Below are 11470 nucleotides of genomic sequence, written 5' to 3' on the forward strand. Positions count from 1 at the left end.
CTTTTTAGACAAGGGATGAAAAAGATACATAGGGTTTCTCAATAAAACAGATAAAGAAAAAAACGGAAGATGTATTTATGATGAAAGCGAAAGCTGGGCTATTCTTGCCGATAAATGATATCAAGGCTATTTTCCCGAACTGAATACAACAACACCAATCCGAAAGAATTACCCAACAAACAAGTTTCCGAAATTTAATTCTCAAAATTTATATTCTTGTCCTTCTTTGTCTGAAATTTCTTCTTCAATGAATGCTTTTCCTTCTTCTCATTCTTTTTCTTCTTCTTCGTCATTTTATTCTTCCTTTTCTCCTTTAACATTGTCATCTACAGACTCATTATCTGTATCATCACATACAAACACAGATGACTCTTTGCTTAACATTAATTAGTTTTCTCAAGCAGCTTTCTCCTCCTCATTGTCTTCCGGAAAAGTGGAATAAAAAATCAAAACATTTAATGCTTTATTGGATAAAAATAGAATTTCTGTTGAGTGGTTCTTTGGAAGGATGAAAAGGCTATGGCTTCTATTTTCAGATAAATATACAGGAGGAAGAAAAAATCTCTCAACGGATGCAAAGATTGCTAGTTGGTTGACAAACATTGTTATCGATTCCCACTGTTTGACTGAAGAAGATGTGACATTTTTTATAAAGAAATTGCATTTTCTTCAATAAAGGAGATAGAGCGAAAGAAAATAAGGTAAACAAACATGAGAGCGGATACAGAAAGGAAATGAGTGAGAAAAATCTTCAATCGATCAAACGCTGACATTCCACAAAATGTGATCAACGATTCAGTGTATGAAACGACAGAGTTTCGATTCTAGTGTAATTTTTAAATTTATTTTTAAATTGTTCATCATTTTGCAATTTCGATTCAAATAATATTAAAATATATCTCAAAACATAAAGTGAAACAATTCAAGATTTTTCTCAAAATTAAACTCACACAAATAGTGAAATTGGAGACATTAAATCTTTCTGCTTAAGAAAATACAATTTTAAAAACCTTTGGATATGATAAACAGAGATTACTCAAATAAATTTTTAAACCCAAAATGAAAATCTTCGAATTTTTGCAATCAAAATTTTCAAACAAAAACATATTCGAGCATGACCACAACCATATTTCTATCAAAAATATTTCTATTCAATGCTTTTAAAAAACATCCAGTTGATTCAAGTTTTTCTCTGTGTTATCAAAATAACTGGGGTTATTTTTAATTCGTCACTGAAATTTGTAATGACACAATTAATTTGAAATAACCTATTTATTTCACAATTTATCTAATGCATCATTAATTATTCAAATCTGGAATTTTTATTATTCAATAAGAAACATACTATGATTCAAGAACATCCCGTGAAACGAAAAAATAAGTCTATTTTTCAAAGATTTTTATTCATCTAAAAATGATCACTCTGCTGTTGAATTTAAAAATTGCATTTACTCAACAAAAAATAATCGATCGGAAATCGATCATTGTTCAACCACCTTTTTGAAAAAGGAAAAAAAAATGTTTTTTTCAGGTTCATATGTTTAAAATGTTTCTTTGATGAAAATAAGATAAGCATCAATAATCACCCGTACAATCAATTTCTTTCATTTTCGGATAAACAAAGAATAAAAGAATGTAAATTTTAAAATTGCAATTCTCTTTTTTGAAAAATCATCTATTTGCAAAATTAAAAAAAAATTTTTTTTTCCCTGATATTAAAAAAAAAAGGAGTGTGCAAATCTCACATCACAAACTATTCATTAAACACGTTAAAAAATTCTATCACTTCGAAATCGATATGGGTGATTATTTTTGATATCATATTATTTCATTTTTAAATTTCGATTGTTAAATTTCACTTGAACATTCACAAAAGAATACTGAAAAGTGATTTTACTAATCAAAGATGTCTTCATTTTTATTTTGGCTTTTACATTTGTTTTTGAAATGGTTTTGATGAAATTTGTAATAAAAATACAAAATCTCTATTCATTGACAAACAACCTTTGAAAAATAAACACTCCGAAAAAAGTTATGATTTCAAAAATATTCACCCATATATTCTTTTTCGAAATGTAATTATTTTTGGTGTAAATAGTGTAATTCATAAAAAGAATGATATTTAAAATATTTAAAAAATAAAACAGAAGACATTTCAAATTGAAAAAGTCTTTTTATTTGTCATTTGAAATATATCAATAATTTTTCATATCAAGCTCATTTTCTTCTCAATGCTCAAAGAAATGAATAGTTCAAAAGTGATTAAAAATACATAATATGAGTGAGTTGAACGAAAAGGTTTTGAACAATTCATATTGATGTGATCACAACTTATAGCAGAGTGCTATATGACAATATGCAAAACTCAATAAAATTTCATAACCAAAGCTGTCCCATATCATTTTCACTGGACTTAATTAAGATGATAGGAACTTGAAAGAACATTTTTTGAAAAAAGTTGAAGCATCGATAAATCTTTTGCTCGCATTTTTGAGCAATCATTGAAATTTTAATTTTGGAATGGTGAACTTTACTGTCACTCAATTGAGAGAACACATGGGAAACCGTAACAACATCAGAAATATGTCTGTGATTGCTCATGTTGATCATGGTGAGTTTTCTTATAAATTTATCCTTGACCTTATGATTTTTGTGTGATTTTTTTTAAAAATAAAAAAAAACATTTGCAATTTGCGAATGCATTTGTTTTTGATCTGAATTTGCTGAACATTTCATTCAGGAAAGTCAACCTTAACTGATTCTCTTATCGAAAAGGCTGGAATCATTGGACAACAACAGGCTGGCGATGCTAGAACGTTGGATACCCGAAAAGACGAACAGCAAAGGGGCATAACAATCAAATCGACTGGAATTTCTTTGTATTACGAATTTCAAGTTCCCGGATCAGAAAAAAGAGACGGTTACCTTATAAATGTGATTGACTCACCAGGTCACGTTGACTTTTCCAGTGAGGTGTCAGCTGCTATTCGCGTGACCGATGGAGCAATTGTTGTCGTCGATTCAGTTGAAGGCGTTTGCGTTCAGACTGAAACAGTATTGCGACAGGCGCTTGCAGAGCGTGTGGTGCCTGTTCTTATGATGAATAAAATTGACAGAGTGATTCTTGAATTAAAATTGGATCCAGAAGAGGCATATCAAAGATTCCTGAGAACGATTGAAGATATCAACGTATTGATTGCAATGTATGATGACGGCAAATTGGGTGACATAGAAGCAAATCCTGTAACAGGAACAGTTGTGTTCGGATCGGGCCTTCATCAGTTTGGCTTTACTCTTCGGCGATTTGCGGAATTCTATTCAGCGAAATTTCAGACGCCAGAAGCAGATCTTGTGAAGAAACTCTGGGGAGATTGGTTTTTCAACCCCGCAACGAAGAAGTGGCAAGAAACAGACACAGATGCAGATGGCAAAAAGTTGAAGCGCGGCTTTGTGCAATTTATCTTGGATCCATTGTACCAAGTGTTTGATGCAGTCATGACAAAGAACACAGAAAGGCTGAACATAGTTATGACTCAAATGAAGATCCATCTTACAAAAGAACAAGAGACTTTCACGGAAAGAAAATTGTTGAAGGCAGTGATGCAGAACTGGATGCCGGCAGCTGATGCGCTTCTGGAAACTGTCATCTTGAACTTGCCGTCGCCAGTCCAGTCACAGAAATACAGAGTCGAAAATTTGTACACGGGCCCAATGGATGATGCTGCTGCTATTGCTATTCGTGACTGCAATCCAGACGGACCGTTGATGCTTTATATTTCAAAGATGGTGCCTGCGGATAAGACACATTTCTATGCTTTTGGACGAGTCTTCTCAGGGACTGTTAGAACTGGAATGAAGGTTAGAATTCAAGGGGCAAACTTTGTGCACGGAAAGAAAGGGGACTTGTTTATTAAGAACATCCAACATTGTGTTCTGTTTATGGGCAGGAAGTTTGAGCCAGTGGAAGATGTTCCTTGTGGAAACACTGTCTGCCTTGCTGGGATCGATCAATATCTGACCAAATCTGGAACCATCACGGATTTTGATGATGCTTACAATATCGCCTCGATGAAGTTCTCTGTTTCGCCGGTTGTGCGTGTTGCTGTCGAGCCGAAGGAAATGAGCGATCTGCCGTTGTTGGTGGAAGGCCTGAAGCGCCTGGCAAAGTCTGATCAGCTGTGCGTTGTTTCGACATCAGGCTCTGGCGAGCACATTATTGCAGGAGCAGGTGAGCTGCATCTGGAAATATGCCTGAAGGACTTGCAGGATGATTTCATGGGTGGCACAAAGATAAAGGTTAGCGATCCGGTTGTGCAGTATTGTGAAACAATCCAAGAGAAATCAAGCACGATTTCGTTGGCAAAATCGCCAAATAATCATAACCGAGTGTTTATGGAAGCCGAGCCTTTGGATGACGAGCTTGTTGAAGAGATAGAGAGAGGGAACTACGGACCCAACAGCGATGCAAAGGAAATGGGGAAAGATCTTGTAACGAAATACAACTGGGATCCAGCAGATTCTCGAAGGATTTGGTGCTTTGGGCCAGATGAAAAAGGCGCCAATGTGATTGTCGACAAGACAAAAGCAGTGCAGTATTTGGATGAAGTGAAGGGCTATTTTGAGCAAACGTTTTCGTGGGCCACGATGAATGGGCCGCAGTGCAATGAGACAATGCGGGGGGTGCGCTTCAATGTGTTGGACGTGCTGCTTCATCCAGATTCTATTCATAGAGGAGCATCTGAGATGGTCCAGCCGATCAGATCATGTCTGTATGCTTCGGAGTTGTATGCGCAGCCAACTCTTCTTGAGCCTATGTTTGCTGCAGACATTACTGCCCCAAGAGATGCTGTTGGTGGGGTCTACACATGCTTAAACAAGAGAAGAGGGCAGGTTGTGTGTGAAGAGCCAAGAATGGGCACGCCTCTGGTGAATGTCAAAGCATTCCTGCCTGTCTCTGAGTCGTTTGGATTTACAGCTGATCTGCGCTCGCACACCTCTGGGCAAGCGTTTCCGCAGTGCGTATTCGACCATTGGCAACTTGTGCAAGGAACAGCGTATGAGGTTGGTTCGCGATGCTATTCCACTGTTAGAGCAATCAGAAAACGCAAGGGATTGCCAGAGGATGTCCCCAAGCCCGATTCTTTTACAAAAAAACTGTAAAATGATTGTTGTATTTTTTTGTGATATTTTTGTTGAATTGCTGGTTGAAGAAAAGATTTGCAACCATCAAATGATTATATGAATAATCACAAGTGCCAGATATTTTTAGTCACGTCGAGGTTGTCTTGGCACGTTTTTCTTGATGGTTATGTTTTGTTTCTTTTCATGATAAATTTTTTTCTCCGTTTGGAATTTTTCACACAGACAGGAGAAGATTTTGCTGTGTTTCAGCAGAATCCAATAATAATGATTTCCCAGCATGTATATTATCGATCTCTTTGCAAAGAAGGAAACAGATCTCAAAGAATGTGACGGTTTCATTTTCATATTCAAAGACAATCAATAGATTGAATGCAAATTCATTATTTGAAAAAAAAAATAAATTAACAGCACATTTTTTATAAAATGAAGAATTATTGAACTTGAATGACCATTTTTCAGGTGAAAAATCATATCCACATTGTTTTGTTATTTCCCTTTTTTGAATGCAGAGATAATTGTTTGAGCTCATTGTTGAAACACTTTCTTATGTTGGATTCAAATCCTTGTGTCTTTTTCTTTTTTTTTTCTTTTTTAATTTCCTGGCTTGTTGCTCACAATATTTACCTTCATCTTTTTGTTCAAAAAATAATGTGGCTGAAGTTGATTGAAAAAGAGTTGAAAATCTTTTGATTTGAGGTACAAGTTGTAAAAAAGTGAAGTGGATAAAAATTTCAAGGATTCAAAAACTATCAACAAAAATTGGGTGTTGAAACAAATGATGAATAAATTTTGATTAAACAAATAAAAACCATTTGATCTTTACATAAAGAAACAATGGAGCAAAATACAAACAGAGACAAAGGAAGAAAAAATAAATAAATAAAGAAAGAAAGAAAAAGAAAAGAAAACTCAATGAAAAAAAAAAAGGATGTTAAAAAAAAGGACATGCATGTTCAAATTGAAACGGAAGACTTTGAAACTTGCACACTTTAAAATAGCAATGCTCTGTTAAAATATAAGCTCAATCAATCAAAAAAATTTTCCCATCCGCCATTGCAATCAACTTTTCATCAAAATACTAAAACAAAAATGATATATACATATTATTTGCTAAAAATTTTTCGTAAATACCCAGTAAAAAGAACGCAGTTCACTATTTGTTAAATTGGTCGGATGAGAATCGCAAAGATCTTCCAATCCATTCTCCTCCAAAGCACTAAGCAAAACAATCGCAGATCTGTGTGCATCTGAATTATCAATAAAAAACGTTTCTTGGCTTTCAACTTTGCAATCGTCCAAACATTTATTGATTAAGTCTGCCATTGTTCTGAACGATCTACTCACGTTGTCGTTGTCTGTTGCTTTCATGACGAGATTGCAACTTATTTCGACATAAATAGGAAGGACATCAATCACACTTGGGCCATTATAGCTCACACCCCAATGACGCGTCACAAAATTGATGTTATAGTCAAGCGATCTGATTTGAACATTTTCGAGAAACCATTTCAGCAATAATGTTACACATTTCATATGAGGAATATCAACTTTGACATTCAAATCATTAATAAGATGTTTAACTGCGAATACCATCCGCTTGAACAAATCAACATGCTCGGAGGTGACTGAACGCCGACTAATTGGCGTAAAGTCATCAAAGATTGACAGCAGTTTTTTGTCCTTTTCCACACACATTTCTTGTTGGCTTTTCTGACCCTTTCGCTCAAAGAAGTCAAATGGCTTTTGCGTAAAACAGCATATTGTCTTCTCCATCAAAATTGTGCAGCATTCTGCAAAAGCACCACTCAGCCGCTCACCCCTATTCACCCGCGAAACGTACTGATATAACTCATCCATGCATTTACATGAAAAAAAGGGATTCTTACACACAGCCTTGCTTAGCAAAGATATAAGATCCGAAATAAGTTGAAAATTGTCATCATGAGGTGGATAAACTTCAAAATTTAAAAAAAATAAAAAATAAGCAAAGATAAAATTGCAAAACATTTTTTTCCACAAAAAATAAAATCACACCATAAATATCGTGCGTCGTTATTGGCAAAATGTGTGTTTCGAAATCTTTTGATTCGGTGTTAATTTCATGGCGAAGGAGTGTCATATAGCTATCCCAAATGGATTTATCTTTCATTGCATCTTTCAAGTATTGCGGATGTGCAAACAAATAAATCATAATCAACTTGTTTTTGCTTTCGAATTCTTGCGTGTGCTCAATCAACGAAATAAATGAGGATGATCCATAAGCATTATGCAGTCGCGTTTCTATTTCGTGGCTTTCTTCATATTTTGCTTTTATCGCCTTATTAACCAAAGTGTAAATAATGTCAAGCGCCAGGCACTCGTCTGCACTTCGTAACCCCCCAAATAAGCCAACAAAATTCACAAAAAACGTCTGCGGAAGGTCTCTCACATAATCGCTGCAGTTTCGGCACCGAACATATTTTTCGAAAAACAACAAGGTTTGGTGCAGCTCTTCGTTTGAAGAGCCGTGGATGCTGTCAACATAATCTGTTTCACCAGAAAATCATCATTCCAAAAATATCAAGCAAAGCCAAACCGCTTATCTTCATCGGCTTTTCATTTTCAAATCGTTTCTTTTTAAAGGTTTGATGGTGATTTACCGGTCTTTGCCGCAGCATCGCCCTTATCACTTAAAAAACAGTTAAACTTAGAATTTATTAATTAATAATTGGACATTTTGATCTTATTTGAACTTTCGAACTCGATTCTCTGAAGCACTCGTTTGTTGTGTCTTTTATTAGCAAGGTTGGTGTTCCAAAGCAAAAACCAGTTTCTAAACAGAAAAATGACAGCTCATCAAAAGAGAGTGATTTTTTTGAGTTGAACATTTCAGCTCATAAATATTTTCATCCTTCTCCAATCTTTCAAAAAATTAGCCGACTTCGCGACGCAATCAATGCTCTGATGCCGGCATCCAAAATGCATTTCTGCCATTCAAAAAATATTCAAATACTCGAAAAACGATAAAACTTTCAAAAACTTTTTTGTGAGATGAACATGAGAAAAATAAAAAAGATAACAAGGGAGTTGAGCCTTCACACGCGAGCCATTCCCTTATGCCAGCACCTCCTTAGCCTTTTCGCTTTCTTCCACTTTCTGGTCTTCCCCTTTCTCTTCAGAAGCTTTTATTGCTGTGAATCTCACCCACTTTCCGGTTTCTGTCTCCTCCCACACGCTGTCGCTGTCTGTTCCTGCTGCCACAAGCACCTGCCTTTCACTCTCGCAAAAACGCACTTTGAAGGCTGGCGAACGCGTCGCTATTTCTGCAACATCCCAATCTTTGCACAAATGCTCCTGCGAAAGCGGAGCCGGGTGTGTGTGAATTTTGACTGTGCCGTCCTCAGACGCCGATGCAAAGCGAATTCTTGGAGTAATTTTGGTATCTTCAGTAGCATCAGCAGAAGAAGAGGAAGGTGTCGTTGAAGAAACGAAAAGAAGAAACTAAAAAGGAAGAAATTTGAAAAGGAAAAATATGAAAAGATGGAAGAAGAAGGATATGAAGATGTTTTCACAAGCTTTCACGAAATTTTTTATTTTCAATTCGAAGAACATGACAATGGTGCATGTCTTCTCCACACAACATTGTCAGTTGATCGATTCATTTTATCATTCAATTCAAATTGAAAATATTTGCACAAGCGTGGAATTCATTCTTTTTAATCTTTGAGTTTTCAACAAAAAAGGCACTGAAGAAAAAACAGAAGAAATTGAAAAAAGATGGAGCAAAGGTTTCTCTAAAGGTGAAAAATGAAACTCAAAATTCAATGGAAAATGACAGTCAAATGAAATTGAAAGAGAAATGCAGATTTAAATGAAAAAGGACAGTGAAATCTCTTCAGGCTTTGAAAATGAAGAGGAGAAGAGTCGAGTGATGATGATGATGATGATAACGATGTAGAAGAGGAGGATAAATTACGTATGGACATTTCATTTGATGATGCGAAGGTTTGCCTTTCATCAAGCGATGTCGAAGACGGAGCAGATATTGCGCTGAATGATGCTATCTTGTTGAACAGTCAAGAGTCTCCGGCAACAAACCTTCCGCCTCTGTTAATGGTTGCATCTTTCCTATCATCAGAATCAGACAATGCTTTATTTCCTTCAATGCCAATGGCTGGGGCTATGCCTGCTATTGAAGATTCATTGAAGGACTACCGGAAAACCATTGGCATGCTGAAAGAAGGGGAAGAGAGAGAGATCGAAGTGTCAGAGACTTCAGTGCTGATGCGTTATAGTGGACTCAATCAATTTTAAGAAAGCGGAGGAAAATGTATACTCAATCTATGTGAGAAGCGGTGCAACAAAAACAGTGTGCTTTGTGTTTCTCTTTTTCATAGCAGGTGGCTGAGCAAGCTTCAAGAAGCTAACGATAACGGAGAAGAAATGCTTCTTGATGAACCTCTTCCTCTGCCTCGGTAGGATTTTTTTTGAATTGGAGGAAAAACAAGATGAATAAGAAAAATGAGTTTAGAGTGATCAAAGGAATCGAAAAGAGAAGATTGTAAAAATCATATCAATTTGACATAAAAATTGAGCTTTTGGAAAAGAATCGGACATATTTTAAGTGGTTTTGTGAATAACATTTGCTTTTACAACATTTTTTAAAAATATAACATTTTCTTGTCAGAAAGATAATGTTTTAGCTCGTTTTCATCTTTTTGCAAACTGCCCTTCAAAAAAAAAAAAAAAAAAAAAAAAAAAAAAAAAAAAACAGAAACGAAAATTCCTATTTTATATCTTTTTGATGGCAGTGACAAAATTATCTTTTCCTTTGAGAAATCACACTTTCATTAAAGTCAGAAAAAAAAAATCTTTCTCAGCAGGAATAAGGTTTTAAAAAGTTAAAAATTCAAGTCAACACTTTCAATGAAATGGCTTGCAAGAAGAGAAAGGCATTCGTTGCTTTCTCATTGAGAAAAAAATTTTTTAAAAATTCACATCGAACAAAAGTCTGATTTTAACTTGAAATTACAAAATTCTTTTCAATGGATCGCGTGAAAGAAAGATTAGAAAAATAGCTTGCCTTTTGTTACATATTTTGAAAAACGTTTACACAAATTTGGATTACGAAATAATTAAAATAATTATCATTGTTTGAAAATTGAAAATAATATGGGGTGCAGGAATTTTTTATTTCCCCATTTTTAACTTCATCCACAATTGTTGTGAGTGCTCTATCAATATGAGATCTGCACTCCATTTTGCTGCGTTGTTGTTACTTGTTGTTAACTGTTGTAATGACGAAGGCATTGCAGATAGGCAATATCATCAAAAATGGAACGAGGAGATGCAAAAAGGCAAGATCAACATTGAAAATGGAAAAAGAGAATACAACAATTATTTTTACAATTCATTGATGAAAGTTATAAAACCAGCTGACATTCACATTTACAGCATTCAAACAAGTCTAAATATCGTCAACAGCTCCTTGCGTGTGAGCCATCTCAACATCGTCCCCCTCAATGGTTACCCACTTCTCACTGCCAAATGCCACTCAGCTGCCACCATCCTCTCCTCCATTTGCCAAGTCAATCCAGCAACAAAATCTCCACTTTTCCTCTCTGCCTATGCCTCTCTCACCCTCACAAACTTCTCACTCATCACCCCTCAGCCAGCCACCTTCTCATTCCCCCTCTTCTCCACCCCAAACAATCTCCTCCCAGATACCCACTCCTCAATCCCTGCCTCCTTCTCCATCTCCCACTCCTCTTTCTCCTCTTTCGTCTCCCTCGTCCAGCCCTTCCTTTTTTCTCCTTCTTCCCTCTCTTCCTCATCCCCTTCTCCATCTCCATCCCTTTCTCCTTCTCTTTCATCTTTCTCATCCTCATCCTCATCATCTTCTTTTTCTTCTCCTTCCCCCTCCCTTTCTCCTTCGATTTCCTCTTCCTCTTCCCCTTCCCCTCACCATATCCATCACCAATACCATCCCCACCTCCAAATCCACCTCAATCTCCATCTCTCAAACACCCTCTTCTCCAACATCTCCTCTCCCAAATCCCCTCTATCTCTTCCATCCCTTCTCTCACACTCACTCTATTCATTCATCTCAACCACTTCTTCACTGTCTTCCACTTCCACGACCATCAATAACGATGTCAATGCAATCCCCTCCTTCTCTCCTCACTCCTCCCTCTCCATCCACTCAACCATCTTCCTCCACACTCACAACCCCATCGATGGTGCCATCCTCCCTTCCCTCAACAGCCCATCCACATCTCTCTCTGCCTTCAATGCCTCTTTTCTTCACCAAACACGTTCTTCACCAAATGCTCCTGTTGTACATGTTGGA

General features: G+C 36.3%; 5 protein-coding genes across 5 annotated transcripts; 2 read left to right on the forward strand and 3 right to left on the reverse strand.

Annotated features, from left to right (window-relative positions):
• Window positions 1-2444: 2444 nt before the first annotated feature.
• Window positions 2445-5814, forward strand: MONOS_13889 (putative eukaryotic translation elongation factor 2). Its single transcript, XM_067866635.1, has 2 exons — window positions 2445-2611; window positions 2741-5814. Exons 1-2 carry the CDS (start codon window positions 2521-2523, stop codon window positions 5158-5160), a joined length of 2511 nt encoding a protein of 836 aa, XP_067724397.1. The 5' UTR covers window positions 2445-2520; the 3' UTR covers window positions 5161-5814.
• Window positions 5815-6163: 349 nt separating this feature from the next.
• MONOS_17822 (uncharacterized protein) lies at window positions 6164-7799 on the reverse strand (the record flags this gene model as incomplete). The annotated part of the gene is made up of 5 exons (XM_067870780.1): window positions 6164-6220; window positions 6274-6389; window positions 6444-7097; window positions 7177-7668; window positions 7718-7799. The coding sequence occupies 5 exons, from the start codon at window positions 7797-7799 to the stop codon at window positions 6164-6166; spliced, it is 1401 nt and encodes a 466-aa protein (XP_067724398.1).
• A 436-nt stretch (window positions 7800-8235) lies between these two features.
• On the reverse strand, window positions 8236-8764 carry MONOS_13891 (uncharacterized protein; the record flags this gene model as incomplete). The annotated part of the gene is made up of 2 exons (XM_067866638.1): window positions 8236-8545; window positions 8760-8764. The coding sequence occupies 2 exons, from the start codon at window positions 8762-8764 to the stop codon at window positions 8236-8238; spliced, it is 315 nt and encodes a 104-aa protein (XP_067724399.1).
• A 335-nt stretch (window positions 8765-9099) lies between these two features.
• On the forward strand, window positions 9100-9435 carry MONOS_13892 (uncharacterized protein; the record flags this gene model as incomplete). The annotated part of the gene is made up of 1 exon (XM_067866639.1): window positions 9100-9435. One exon carries the CDS (start codon window positions 9100-9102, stop codon window positions 9433-9435), a length of 336 nt encoding a protein of 111 aa, XP_067724400.1.
• Window positions 9436-10788: 1353 nt separating this feature from the next.
• MONOS_17823 (uncharacterized protein) lies at window positions 10789-11195 on the reverse strand (the record flags this gene model as incomplete). The annotated part of the gene is made up of 2 exons (XM_067870781.1): window positions 10789-11075; window positions 11147-11195. The coding sequence occupies 2 exons, from the start codon at window positions 11193-11195 to the stop codon at window positions 10789-10791; spliced, it is 336 nt and encodes a 111-aa protein (XP_067724401.1).
• Between the last annotated feature and the right edge of the window lie 275 nt (window positions 11196-11470).

The sequence above is a fragment of the Monocercomonoides exilis genome (genome assembly GCF_001643675.1).
Source record: "Monocercomonoides exilis strain PA203 chromosome Unknown scaffold33-1116896, whole genome shotgun sequence".
Taxonomy (NCBI): Eukaryota; Preaxostyla; order Oxymonadida; family Polymastigidae; genus Monocercomonoides; species Monocercomonoides exilis.

Excerpts from the sequence above, each read along its gene's own strand:
- MONOS_13889 (XM_067866635.1), top strand. The coding sequence starts at position 2,521 with ATGGTGAACTTTACTGTCACTCAATTGAGAGAACACATGGGAAACCGT. Across the intron at positions 2,612-2,740 it reads GATTGCTCATGTTGATCATG|GAAAGTCAACCTTAACTGAT; the intron begins GTGAGTTTTCTT and ends CATTTCATTCAG.